This window comes from Crocodylus porosus, unplaced genomic scaffold (genome assembly GCF_001723895.1).
Source record: "Crocodylus porosus isolate Cpor-Errol unplaced genomic scaffold, CroPor_comp1, whole genome shotgun sequence".
Lineage (NCBI taxonomy): Eukaryota > Metazoa > Chordata > Crocodylia > Crocodylidae > Crocodylus > Crocodylus porosus.
Window position 1 is genome coordinate 21,306,983 of NW_017728906.1, and position 13,724 is coordinate 21,320,706.

The 13,724-nt window shown below is 43.5% G+C and overlaps 1 protein-coding gene across 2 annotated transcripts in view; it reads right to left on the minus strand.

Annotated features, from left to right (window-relative positions):
• The window catches only part of ROBO2 (roundabout guidance receptor 2), a 581,029-nt gene that overhangs the window by 135,694 nt on the left and 431,611 nt on the right, over positions 1 to 13,724 (minus strand). For both annotated transcript variants that reach the window (XM_019528743.1, XM_019528742.1), the window contains exon 7: positions 5,503 to 5,627. In XM_019528743.1, the coding sequence (XP_019384288.1) occupies positions 5,503 to 5,627 (125 nt within the window). The remainder of the gene's footprint in view (positions 1 to 5,502; positions 5,628 to 13,724) is intronic.

Below are 13,724 nucleotides of genomic sequence, written 5' to 3' on the forward strand. Positions count from 1 at the left end.
CACCAGACCAGGAGATAACACTGGAGTACAGATTAGAAAAATACCTGAAAGAAGTGAATTATGAAGAGATATTTGAAGGGCCACAGAGAGACTGCTTGGCAATGAATACTTTTCCAGGCAAAGGGGAAAGCAGGAACAAGAGAAGCACAACTGGGAGGAGGATACAAATAGACCATAAAGAAAGAGAAGTTGGCAGAGTATGAGAGGTTAAAGGAGGGGGTAGAAGGAAATTAAAACTGAGCTTCAGGAAAGGGGCAGAGCTGAACAAAGCCTTGAAGGTGAGGACAAAGAGTATAAATCTGATGTGGAAGTTGACTGAGAGCCAATAGTTTCAAGAAGGATCAGGTAGCATATTTAATATAGAGAAAAGTGATTAATTTAGCTTCTGCCTTTGGAATGGATCAGAGCAAAGAGAGATAATAATTATGGAAATGAGAATGGAGCAGTAGTCGAAGTAAACTACGATCAAGCCATGAACTAGGGTTTTAGTAACTGAGGGAAAATTTTAAAGAGAAAAGTGACAACATCTGGCAAGAACCTTGATGTGAGGAAAGGAGGACTAGGAGGAATAAAAAATGTTCATACGGGAAATTGAAGTTAGTGGAGCTGTCATGGGTGATGGAGATGAGAAACAGGAGAGAGAAGCTTTAAAAGGAATGATAAGAAAGAAATATGCCTCAGCTAGTTAAATCTTTAAAAATATGGCAAATCAGTTTAACTATAGTATTAACTAAAGTAGCCCATTATAAAACTATTAGTATAATTAACACTAATAACCATCCCCCAAACACTTGAGCAACTGTAATATAAACTATGGATTATAACTAATTATAAAATTGTTTTGTTTTTCTTTCTATGACTAGAAATTTGGAAAAGTTCTGTTGACATATTGAAGTTTGCCCGTTGATGCAAAGCAGAAAACTTAAACTCATGGATAGGACATTCAAAGGCATTCAGTGTTGATCTAAGTCTTGGTAATTAATTATACCTTGACTCAATAGGGGAAAACAGGTTTGCCTAGCCTGTGCAACTTTTCCTTCCTGCACTGGAATGAACCTGAAACCTGACAACGGTATTTGTTTCCTCTTCCCTCCAAAAGACCCACAGAGAAATCACAGGGTAGCCAGTTGACCAGTAGTTAGGATATGGGGAGTGGGAAGCACGGGTTGAAGTCCTTAATCTGCCTGGTTCAGGCCAGAGACTTTAACTTGAATTTGCCACAACCCAGATAAGTGCTCTAACCACTGACCAGTCTGTAGTCTCCCTCTCTCCTTAAAACTCCATCTTATCCTTGAGAAGCCCTTCCAAAGAAAAAAAAATGTCCTCCAAGTCAGCATGTTCCCACAAAAAGCTATTTCAACTAATTGGTATTTTTCAACAAACCCCACCCCTGACCCTTTTTCTCAGAAATCTTCCAACCAGTGATTAGTGAGAAATTAGTGAGAATACCAGCTAAGATTCTGCATTGTCCTGAGTCTTTGGTAGCTGTACATGCCTTGTACAAGGAGAGGCAGCATGACTGAAAAGCAAGTGAAAAAACTCACCTAATGGCACAAAAACAGAAAATCTCGATATTACAGAGCTTTACTCATTCCTCTACTTGCAGATGTGAACTTGGTGACACAAGGCAGAAGTCACTGCAGGTTAAGGTCCCTAATCCTTATAATCCTTTCATTGCTAATCATTCATTCTCCTCTTATGTGACTCTCCTCCTCTCACCTTTTTTTAAGCATGGGATGTCTAATCCTGAGGGATGTTGGGCCCCAGTCAATTCTGCAACTTCATCATCTCATGCCTCAGGATCAGACCAGTGGATGATAAATTGTCATAAATTGACTGCTGCACACATGATTTTAAAGGTCTTTTAACTTTAAGTGGATTCAATTATCAGACAGTTTGCTTATTCAGGCATAATGGTGGCATGCTGGGCCACAGTCATCTCTAGTATAACTCTATTGACTTCACTGAAATTACATCTTTCGAGTGTAATAGAGTAACACCAGGTATAAATTTGGCCTGGAGAGTTTAAAGACTTTGCCTGCCTTGAGCTGGTACATCTCACTGGAGTCAAGCTCACTGCTGTCAAGCTTAGAGAAGAAAGGTTACCAAATACAAAGTACTAGCTGCTGATGCACAAGCCGGCACAAGAATAACCCCAGAGAATAACTCCCTTCCTTCCAACTCTCTGTACATAGAAAGAGATAGTTAGCCATGATAGTCTGCTTTCAGGCAGAAGGTAAGGTAGATTTGCACCTTGCAGACTAAATCAATCAACATGAGCTTTCATGAGTCCAAGCTCACTTCATCAGATGCTGTGAAAGGACATACACAGAGCAATGTATTAAACAGAGAGAGAGAGAGAGAGAGAGAGAGAGAGAGATATCTGAATATAAAAGACAGGCAAAGGAGGGAGGGAAGTGGGGAGGAGTGCTTGGAAAGGCAAACAAGTAATAAACCATCCCCCGCCTCCCATTCCTCCCTCCCTTCCCAGTTTTTTTTTTGAAAGAGAGTATTCAAAAACAGAACAGGTCCAGAATGAAGAATGCCCTTTAATTTTTAAGTGGTTAACTTGATTAGTCATACATAGCACCACAGAGCATACTGATAATGGCACCCCAAGGAAGAAGATGGCTTCTTGACAAAGATGGAAAAAGGGCACCTCAAGTCTATACTCCCATGCCAGAATGTAAAGCCAGAGGAATATATGAATGTAAAGTTCACTTTGATTTTTATGATAAATACTTAAAGTTGAGACTGACATTTAATGGGGTAATGTCTATTACAAAGCTTTGAAAGTTTTACATTAGGATAGTAACATTAACCCAGTTAACCTGTGTTGCTTCATTGCTGCTCAATTAAGAATAACATGTGGGTATAATGAATCACATTGAGCTATCTTTCAAGGTTTGATTATAAACAATGTAGGTATCAATTTTTATGTTGCATTTATTTGCCAAAAAACAATGTTCAAGCCCTCTGGGAACTGGTTCTCAATATTGTAATTAATTTTCCAGGTTTGTAATTAAACAGCTTCAGCATGGTACAATCAGAAGGTAATAACATTCAATTAAAGACACAAGATACATTTTCACCTTAAAATGTTTTTACCCTTGAAGTGATACCAGTGGAAAAGGATAAAATAGAGTATTAGCACTTTTCAATTACGCTAAATGACTTTAATCCTGCAAATGATGTCCTACTTTAATTAGAAGCTCTTCTCTTTATTACAACATGATGGATGTCCACTTTATTAGATTCAAGTGTGACACTATAAGCCCACTTTACATAAACATTACCATGTTATTAAAACCCTCTACAAGGAGGGTTTTTGAAATGTTTTTGTAGCACATCAGTACTTCCTACTTTAATTTCAAAATGCTATTGTATTTTCCTACTGGAACAATGTTTCTCCTTAGTAAGGCACAATGCTGCACTTTTCAAGTAAGTGGAATATGCATTTGGAGGTTAGAACTGAAATTCTTATCACTCTGTATAATAGGCTGAAACAAATTTGAATGGAAACTAAAGTTAAACAACTTAATGGTTACAATAATAACAACTGATCATTTTACATTTAAAACCCTGTTAAGCTCAGGGTATTGAGACTGGTTTTGATCCTGCAATTGGACCCAAGTGCCTACACATGCTAACTTTGAAGTGGCACCCTGTGGTAGGAATCTAGGCAGATCCATTAATGTGGACTGGCCTGCAGGATTAAATAATACAGCAGTAATGGTGTTTTGGGGCACATTTCCTCTCAGACTGATGCCAGTCTATTTTGTAACATATTTATTAACCTCTGTGAGAAGCTGACCTTTACAGGGCGTAGCTCATGTCAGTTTTGCAGAGGAATTCAATTTTTAACTCAAGTTCTCATAATAAATCAGTGAAGAACAGACTGCTTGACAGAAACCACCAGGACAGAAACAGAGTTGGGGCAATTTCAGTGAGGCTTTCTCTTACCAGGCACCTAAACTGAGCTGACTCAGAAAGCGGAGTTGAATGCTTAGCAGCTCGAGGTGATACTAAGCATGTAACTTCAACAGAGCTAAAGCCAGACAGGCAGAGTGTACTTCCCTAAGGTACTTGGGCTGTTACTATTCCCTGACCTTTACTGAGTGAGATTTGTGCTGGTTGCAGTGATGTGGCCAGAAAACTCTTGTCTTTTGGGCATTTACAGAGGGAAATAATTTGTATGGATTGTTAAAGCTTTAGAGAGTATCTTCATCTTCATTTGAATGTTATAGTATCATTAAGCTTCCTCAGGTTCAATATCCCTGTTTCTCTTAAAAGAGATCTCCTTGTTCTGCATATGGATTTAGAGAGGAGGGAAGGTTGTGCCTGTTGAGGACAACCAGAGGAGGACGGTTTTTTATTATTTTTCCCAGAATTCTGACAAGGATCTCAAGCCAGTTTTACTGTTATTGGCCTAGACATATTGAACCTGGCCCCTGCTGCCATTAACCACCTGGCAGAAGAATAACATATGAAAATATACCTCAGCTGACTCCAGGAGAAAAAATTACATTACTATATGTGCCCAGATTCTTAATTGGGGCCTCACCTATTTGTTTGGATCAGGTGTCACAAAAGAGCTGGAAAATGATCAAAAATAAGCATCATAGAAATTTAGTGTTACAATTCTATGCTGCAAGAGAATTGGCAGTAATCAACTAATTAACTGCCTTGCAGATAATACCTCTTCTCCTGCGCTGAGCAGAGCTCAAGTACAACAGAGGCTCTAGCCCATGGTTTATCACATTCAAACATTTACACACCAAAAGGAAATCCATCCAGATGGTGACAGCACCTGACTTCTGAAATCATCTAGTATTGGCAGAACATTTACGATGGAAATTTAAATAAAGGCTTATGCATAATGGCATCATGTTTGGGTGTAAAACTAATGAAGCCAATACACACCCACAGCAATAATTATGGTGGAATCAGAAACTCTGTCTTTAAAATAGCACATCCAGAGGAAAAGATTAAAAAAAATAACTGCAGAAATTGTTTGTGGCACTTTTGCCAGAGCAAACAAGCTGCGTATTCAAAAGGTGCATTTGCATGCACCATTGGTATGTACCAGGGCAAATCAGTCAGTGGATTGTAATTAACACTTCTGATTTGCTAGGAAACATGCACATCCTATTATTTTTGCTGCCCTAGCTCTCATAACATGTTCCATATTTATCTCATCCACCTGTTATCCTGTATTTCAGAAAGAACAGACTTTCAGACAGGTACTGCCATTTTCTGTATGACTGCAGAGCACTTAGTTCAGTGGAGCCACAACCCAGTTGACCTACACTTCTCAACATAAATGTTCAACACCACCACTACTGTCTTTGTTGTTACATTAGGGTATCCTGGGGACAAATGGGGTGTCTGAGTAAGATGCATAGAACTTGGGAAAGAAATTAAAGTAAAAGAGAACATTTAAAAACTGAACAATATCATATAAAAATGTGATCAAGTTTCAGGTGAAATTTTTAGACTTACCTGACTGCCTTCCTTTTGCCAAAAAACAGCAGGCTGGGGATTTCCCTTAGTTTCACAAGGAAAAGTCACTGTTCGACCCTGGGCTACAATCTGATCTCGTGGCCTCACCACAAACTGTGGAGGAGCTAAAATATAAGAATGAACACCGTGTAAAATTAAGAGAGATTCCTCAGAGAGTAGATGAATAATATCAAAGGGCAAAAAGAGCATTATGCAAACATATTTTTATGCCATAGGGTATAAACCTTTATTTATTTACTAGTAGATACAAATTTAGTAAACAAGAAAAGAAAAGAAAGCAGCAACACTAGGTCATGATCTCTTTTAGCTGTAAGAAGAAAAGCACTATAATCACACATTCATTTAAGCTGAGATGAAAATAAAGTCAGAAGCCAGTATCATGGGCGTTGGTTATGTTCTAACCATTTCCTTGAGGCTTGTTTGGACTGACACTTACATACCATCCATGCTGTACACAGCTCAGCACTGGGCCTTTGCAGTGGTGTGCCTTAGAGTATGAAAGTGGCTCATTCCTGACATATTTTTCAGTTCATCTGACTACACTGTTAAAAGTGAATGAGAATAGGGTTGGAGGAAAGGCCCAGACGTGACAGGAGAAGTAGTCCAATGCATCCCTCAGAGTCCTTGAGAAAGAAGTAGGGGTGCAAGAAGAGGTTGCTGTGCAAAAGAACATCCTCAGAAACAATGTAAGATATGAGAATGGGGAAACAGGTTCGGAAAACGGCAAAAGGGAGAAATGTTGATGTCCAACAAAGAATCAAGGTTTATTTGACACTATCTTTCTCTGGACCAACTGTTTAGCTAGGAGACATGCTGGCAAACTTTTAAGCACAAGCGCCCTTCTTAAGATGACTGCTACTATTTACAATAAATTAATAATAGGAGACAGCTCTTGGAGCCATGTGGTTAGATCAGAATATTTGCTTCTATTTATTTTTTAAATAAGTGTCTAGCATTTCTGGATGAAAAAACAATATTTGGAAATGGTTTGATATGAAAGTCTGTTTTGTCCAGAAGGCTACCTAGCATTTTTCTCAACAATACAGTTGGTCCAATAAAAGATCACCAAAAAATCCCTTGTATCTCACAGTTCTTGAACCACCATGGATAAAACAAAACCCCAACCCTACTGCTGATGCCAACATTTTTGTATTGGTAGACAATCCCATCCCCAACACTCACTTTTGCTGTGTTACTTTATTTATTTGTGCCCTTTCCCAAAAATCATCCCTCCAAAATTTAGGTGCATCTCAACTGGGGAAGCTGATTTAGTTACTGGAACTGAAGCGTGCAGATACTGAAATGGGTGTATAAGGAGCTGAAATGGCTGTTATGGGCTGTCCTTCTCTCCCAGCCCCAGGAGTAGAAGAGGGGAATGCAGTCTTCATTGTCACACTTAGGGTACATACAGATGTTTAGGGGCTGCACTCTAACTCATGGCGCTTTATACATGCCCCCTTCCTTCCCTACCCCAACCCCCCGTGATCCAACAGACATTTATTTGTCTGTTGAGTTGGGGGGGTGGGATCAAGCCTGCTTGCATGAGCCCTGACCAGCAGGCAGTCATGCTCTAGCAGCCTCTAAACTGCCCTCTCCTCATCCCCCAAAATCTGGGGCTGTCAGCAGGGGAGGGAGGGGAAGGGATCAGCACAGAGCTGTTGGCTGGGCTTTCCCTGGCTAGAGCTAGAGGGGGAAAGGTGGGGTGGAACAGAGCCCTCTTGACTCCTAGCCCCTGCTCGCCCGCCCCAGCTATCCTGGCTGGGATATTGGGAAAGCCAGGCCAGGCCTGCAAGGAGACAGGACTTCATTCCATGCCCTCCGCTAGATCAGGTTGGGCAAACCAACAGGCAGTATCTGCTGTCGCTTTCAAGAGGTGCAACCAGAGCTGGGGCAAACGGGGGGTTAGGGGGGAATGAAGCCCTCTCAGCTTGTAGGCCTGGCCCATCTCCCAACAATGCCTCAGCCACAGTAGCTGGAGGGAGCAGCTCCATTCCACCTCTCCCCCACCTCCACCTCTAGCATGGCAAAGCCCAGCCAGCAGCTCCCTGCTACTCTATTCCCCCTCCCTCCCTTGCTGATACCCCCAGCCCCACTCAAAACATTAAACCTGGAGGGAACACAAGTTCCCTAAGGAACACCTTGCTTTAGAACACCTATATCTAATACTTGATTTGAAGAGAGTTAATTTTTTGTGCAACTGGCATTTTAAAAGCATTCGGCAGCCGCACATGTGTGTTATGTTGAGGCTGTGGAGCACTTTCAGGGGCCTGGTTGGGGGAAAAAAAATGCAACTTCTGTAAGGATTAGTTTTAATCCTTTCACAATCACTGCTGAATTGGCAATAACTTTTGGCTGAGAAGCCAAAAGCTGCTACTAATCTGACAGTGGCTGTAAGAGGGTTAAGTTGTAGCTTTTGCTTAAGCAGGAGCAAAACAGATTCAACCATGTGGTTCACAATTCTCTGAAGTCAGGATTCAGCCATGACTGTAGGAAAATCTTTTTTTTTCATTCTGCCAACTGGAAACAAGGTATGTGCCTTATTTGGGGGCACATGAAGTGCAAGAAAATATACTTTAATTCTAGAGGCCATAAAAATATCCAGAGTTACTCCCAAGTTTTAGAAAGTCTTTATATTGGAGATCTTCTCTATAAGATCCATTGAAATTCATTTATAGTGAATGAGAACCTTCTTTGTGCCAGCACACTGCTATATAGACACTGTAGCTCTGTACATAGGGAACCTCAGTTTAAAATGTAGGTGTTCATGGAATAGACTGTGACTACTATAGTAATGGATATATCTATCATAGTCAGGCTGACTAATTATCATTGACTATTGACAATAAAGTTTAGCACTTACAGAAGAAATATTGACTGATTCTGAGTTTCTGGGCACATCTACACTTTCATTAATGTTCAGTAGTTACTGCGCATTTAGTTTAGTACTTCCTTAATGAAGTAATAACTAAATGTGCAGTAACTACAGCTACTGCTCATTTAGTTTAATACTTCCTTAATGAAAGAAGTTGCACTTTATGTAAAAGAGCCATATGATTGCTCAGAGCTCCAGTGAAAAGTTGGAGATAGGCCTATTGAGAGTCTCTGAGTTAGGGCTAGAGGGGAAAGCAACAAGGGTGATGCTGTGGTGGGGCTCTGCTGTAGACCACCAGACCAGGAGGAAGTGGTGAATGAAGCTTTTTTCAAACAAGCAGTGGACATTTCCCGATCACAGGCCCCGGTTCTCATGGGGGACTTCAAACACCTAGAAATCTGCTAGGAAGGCCATACAGCAATACGCAGGCAATCCAGAAAGTTTCTGGAGAGTAATGGGACAAATGCTTGGTACAAGTGCTGGAATGGCAACTCGGGGCTATGCTCTTCTTGACTTTCTGCTCACAAACAGGGAAGAATTGCTGGGGAATGTAGTAGTGGAAGGAAACTTGAGCAGCAGTGACCACAAGATGATTGAGTTCAGGATCCTGAGGAAAGGAAGGATGGAGAACAGCAGCGTAAGGACCCTGGACTTCAGAAAAACAGACTTTGACTCACTCAGGGAACTCATGGACAGGATCCCTTGGGAAGCCAGACTGAAAGGGAGAGGAGGTCCAGGAGAGCTGGTTGTATTTTTAGGAAACTTTACTGAAAGTGCAGAAACAAACCACCCTGATGTGCAGGAAGACTAGCAAACATGGCAGAAGACCAGCTTGGCTTAGCAGGGAACTATTCAGTAAGCTAAATCACAGAAAGGAAACATACAAGAAGTGGGAACTTGGACAAACAACTAGGGAAGAAGGTAACAGCATTGCTCAGGAATGCAGGGATGAAGTCAGGAAGGCTAAAGTGCAGCTGGAGTTGCAACTAGCAAAGGATGTGAAGGGTAACAAGAAGGGGTTCTACAAGTATGTTGGTAGCAAAAGGAGGATCAGGGAAAATGTGGGTTCCTTAGTGAATGGGGGAGACAACCTTGTGACAGAGGATGCAGAAAAGGCTGAAGTGCTCAATACATTTTTTGCCTCAGTCTTCAGAAATAAGGTCAGCTCCCAGACTACTGTATCAGGCAGCACAGTTTGGGGAGGAGGTGAGCAGCCCTCAGTGGTGAAAGAACAGGTTAGGGACTACTTAGAAAAGCTGGACATATACAAGTCCATGGGACCAGGTAGAATGCACTCAACGGTACTGAGGGAGTTAGCTGGTGTGAATGCAGAATCATTGGCCATCATCTTTGAAAACCCATGGCAAACAGGAGAGGTCTTGGATGATTGGAAAAGGGCAAACATAGTGTCCATATTTAAGAAAGGGAAAAAGGAGGATCCAGGGAACTACAGACCAGTCCACCTCACCTGAGTCCCTGGAAAAATCATGGAACAGATACTTAAGGAATCAGTTTCTAAGTCCTGTACTTAGGACAGAACAATCACATGCACTGGTACAGGTTGGGCACTGACTGCCTGGGCAGCAGCTCTGCAAAAAAGGACCCAGGGGTTACAGTGGACAATAAGCTGAGTATGAGCCATTAGTGTGCCCTTGTTGCCAAGAAAGCTAACAACGTATTGGGTTACATTGGTACGTGTGTTGCCAGGAGGTCAAGGGAAGTGATTATTCCCTTCTATTCTGCACTGATGAGGCTGCATCTGGACTATTGTATTCAGTTTTGGGCCCCTACTACAGAAAGTATGTGGACACATTGGAGAATGTCCAGTGGAGGGGAACAAAAATGGTGAGGGGGCTGGGGGATGTGACTTATGAGGAAAGACTGAGGGAACTGGCCTTATTTAGAGAAAAAGAGACTGAGAGGGGACTTAATAGCAGCCTTTAACTACTGAAGATGGGTTCAAAAGTAGATGAAGCTAGACTGTTTTCAGAGGTGACAGATGACAGAACAAGAAACAATGGTCTCAAACTGCAGCAAGTGAAGTTTAGGTTAGTTATTAAGAAGAATTTTCTCACTAGGAGGGTAGGAAAGCACTGGAACAGGTTACCCAGAGAGGTTGTGGAAGTGTCATCCTTGGAGGTTTTCAAGACCTTGCTAATGAGCGGGTAAAAGGTTGTTGGAGGGATATGGTGGGGTCTGTAGGGTTTGTAGGTTGATTGTGAGGGGTTGCAAGTGTGGGGTTTCTGTGGGGTATAGGGTATGGCGGAGTTAATAGTTTCATAGTAGCTAGGGTCAGGAGGGACCTGAACAGATCATCTAGCCTGACCCCCTGCCACAGGCAGGAATGAATGTTGGGTGCACAAGCCCCCAGACAGGGAATCATCTAACCTCCTCTTGAATTTGCCCAAGGTTGGGGTGAGGACCACTTCCCTGGGAAGTTGGTTCCAGATACTGGCCACCCTAACTGTAAAATACTGCCTTCTGATCTCTAACGTAAACCTATTCTCCATCAGCTTATTACCATTGTTCCTCATCACCCCATGTGGTGCTGGGGAGGAAGGAGCTCTACCTTTTGCTGATGATCTCCCCTGAGGAGTTTGTAGGCAGCCACCAGGTCCCCCCTCAGCCTCCTCTTGCTGAGGCTGAACAGGTTCAGGTCCCACAGTCTCTCCTTGTAGGGCCTGTTCTTCTGCCCTCTCACCAAGTGGGAGGCCCTCCCCTGAACCCTCTCCAGGCTGGCCACACCCTTTTTAAAGTGTGGCGCCCAGTACAGATGCAGTACTCCAATTGTGGCCTGACTAAAGTCGCATAGAGGGGGAATATCACCTCTCTGGATTGGCTTGAGATGCATCTTTGGATGCATGGCAAGGTATGGCTGGCCTTGCTGGCTGTGATCTGGCATTGGCGGCTCATGTTCATCTTGGAGTCAACAATGACTCCAAGATCTGCCTCTGTGCTTTCAAGAGGCGAACTCCCCAGCCTGTATGTATGCTGTGGATTCCTTCTCCCAAGGTGCAGCACCCAGCATTTATCTACATTGAACCACATCCTATTCTCATCTGCCCACTTTTGTAGTCTGTCTAAATCTAGTTGCAGCCACTCTCTCCCTTCAAGTGTGTCCACCTCACCCCACATATTAGCGTGCTTCCCCCCCTCGTCCAAGTCACTGATGAAGATGTTAAACAGTGTGGGCCTGACGACCAAGCCCTGGGGTACCCCACTGCTCATATCTCTCCAGGTTGAGTACAACCTGTCCACCACTAAAGTCTGGGGTGTTTGTGGGTGTGGAGTTTGTGAATGGGGATGTGGGGTTTGTAGCTGGATTGTGGTGGGGTTGTGGGGGAATTGTGTGTGGGGGAGGTACTGTTGGAGTGGAGGGGACTGTGTGGGGGGGAATGTAGACAAATATGGGTCCTCTGCCAGCCCCCCCACCATGGTGCATGCCCCCCCTTTTCCCTGCAGTGGCAGCAGCCAGCAGCAGGCCTTTGGGGCCCATTGCAGGTGGAGCTCCCTGGAGGTATACAGCACCACCTGAGACCTGGGAGGTGGCCTGGTTCTCTGGTGTGTGCCATCAAGCAGGACTGAGCCAGCTCCTGCTGCCACCTGGGCAGGACCCAGTCCAATCTGTGCAAAGGCTCACACCAGTGGGCTGAGCCAGCTCCATGCACCATGTGTAGTTTCTGGGTCTCAGGTGGCACCTTGCAACATGCAGAGGTGGCAGATGACAGAACAAGAAACAATGGTTTCAAACTGCAGCAGGACATCTCAAACAATGGTCCCCCCTGCAGCAGGACATGAGTGCCCTGAGGACCTGCTGCTTGCTGCTGCCACTGCAGAGGGGAAGGGGAGGGCACTGTGCTGCATGTGGGGGGTGGGAGACCCACCCCTCCCACACTCTTCCCCACCCCCACACAGTCCCCATACTCACACACATTCCCTCTACCTTCCAACAGTCTCTCCACCCCCTGAGTCCCCCCAGTCACACAGTCCCTGCTTACTGGGGATAGAGCTTGGATTTCAGCCACTGCTGCCAGCTCTTTCCCACTTCTATATCCTCCAGCATGCTGAGGCAGTGCACCAGAGCAGCAGGAGCATGCAGCAGACATAGAGATGCTCTGGCAGGCTGCTATAACATCTCTCTTTGGAGAACCCAGCCTCTAGTCGCTCCAGAGCATACTCCAAGAATGTGCCCTGGATGCTTTTTTCTGGCATATTTTCTTTTGATACTGGGATTTCCTGGTATCAAACTAAGAGTCTGAGCTGCATATTTTGCTGCACGGGGAACATTTAATCATTTGTGGTGTGCCTCCTGCAAATCTCTAACTGCTTTAAGATAGTGCAACAGGCATGTGCTCGCTTGTGTGGACATGGCCAGTATGTACAAGTTAGGTACATTAGGAAATTAGGTGGCATGGCTGGTTTAGTATGGCTCCAGACACAGTCAGAGCTGTTCTCAGACTTGTTATTTCATGCATGCTTTCCAGCACATGTTCAGAGCTGCTCGAAGCCAACTCTACAGCTGAGTTTCTGGGTTTTGGATAGTGTGACCATGTGCCCCAATTTGGTTGGGATAGTCCTGGATTTCGGTAGCCAGTCCCACTTGGTTGGTGAATATTAAAACACACAGGTGGGGAGGTGGAGCAGCACAAGCTGTAAAATAGAAAGCTGTATAAAACACAATAGGCTAACTTGATTAATGGAATGACCATAAAAAAGGGGAGATGATTGTTAACATGTGTGAAGTAAAGAACAATTGGTCATTAACAGGCCATTGACCCCCTTAGCTGCCTGAATAGTAATACCAGTGCTGCACCACTCTACCCTGCCCACGTCTCTCCCTGCAGCAGTACAGCTGACTTGAAAGCAGGGAATGAGGGACAGTATCCTATTTCACATTTGTCCCACATGGTCATCTTAGTTGTGGAGCATACTGCCTACTGAATGGGGTATGTGTTTTTTTGGGAAATGCTCCCCCATACACCACGGGAGCTGTGTGGACATATGTGAACATCCTGGACTGTCTTTGATTTCAGTGGTTCATTATTGTCCAACAGATATAAAATAGCTTGCAAATATTGGTTAATTTGTTCATTATAGATTAGTTAAATGAGGGATGGTGAAATTATTTTCTCAAAGTAGTTAATTGAGGGATAGTGTTTTACTCAAAGTCAGAATATCAGTGCCTGAGTTGGGTCTGCTAACTTGGTCTAGCAGCTTTTGACTCAAAATATTTTGGTTCCAGCTGGAGCTTCTCTTAAAATACAGGTCTAACTACCAAAACACTAAGAACATTAGGAAACCTGTTGAAAGAGACCAGTTGTGTTGTGAT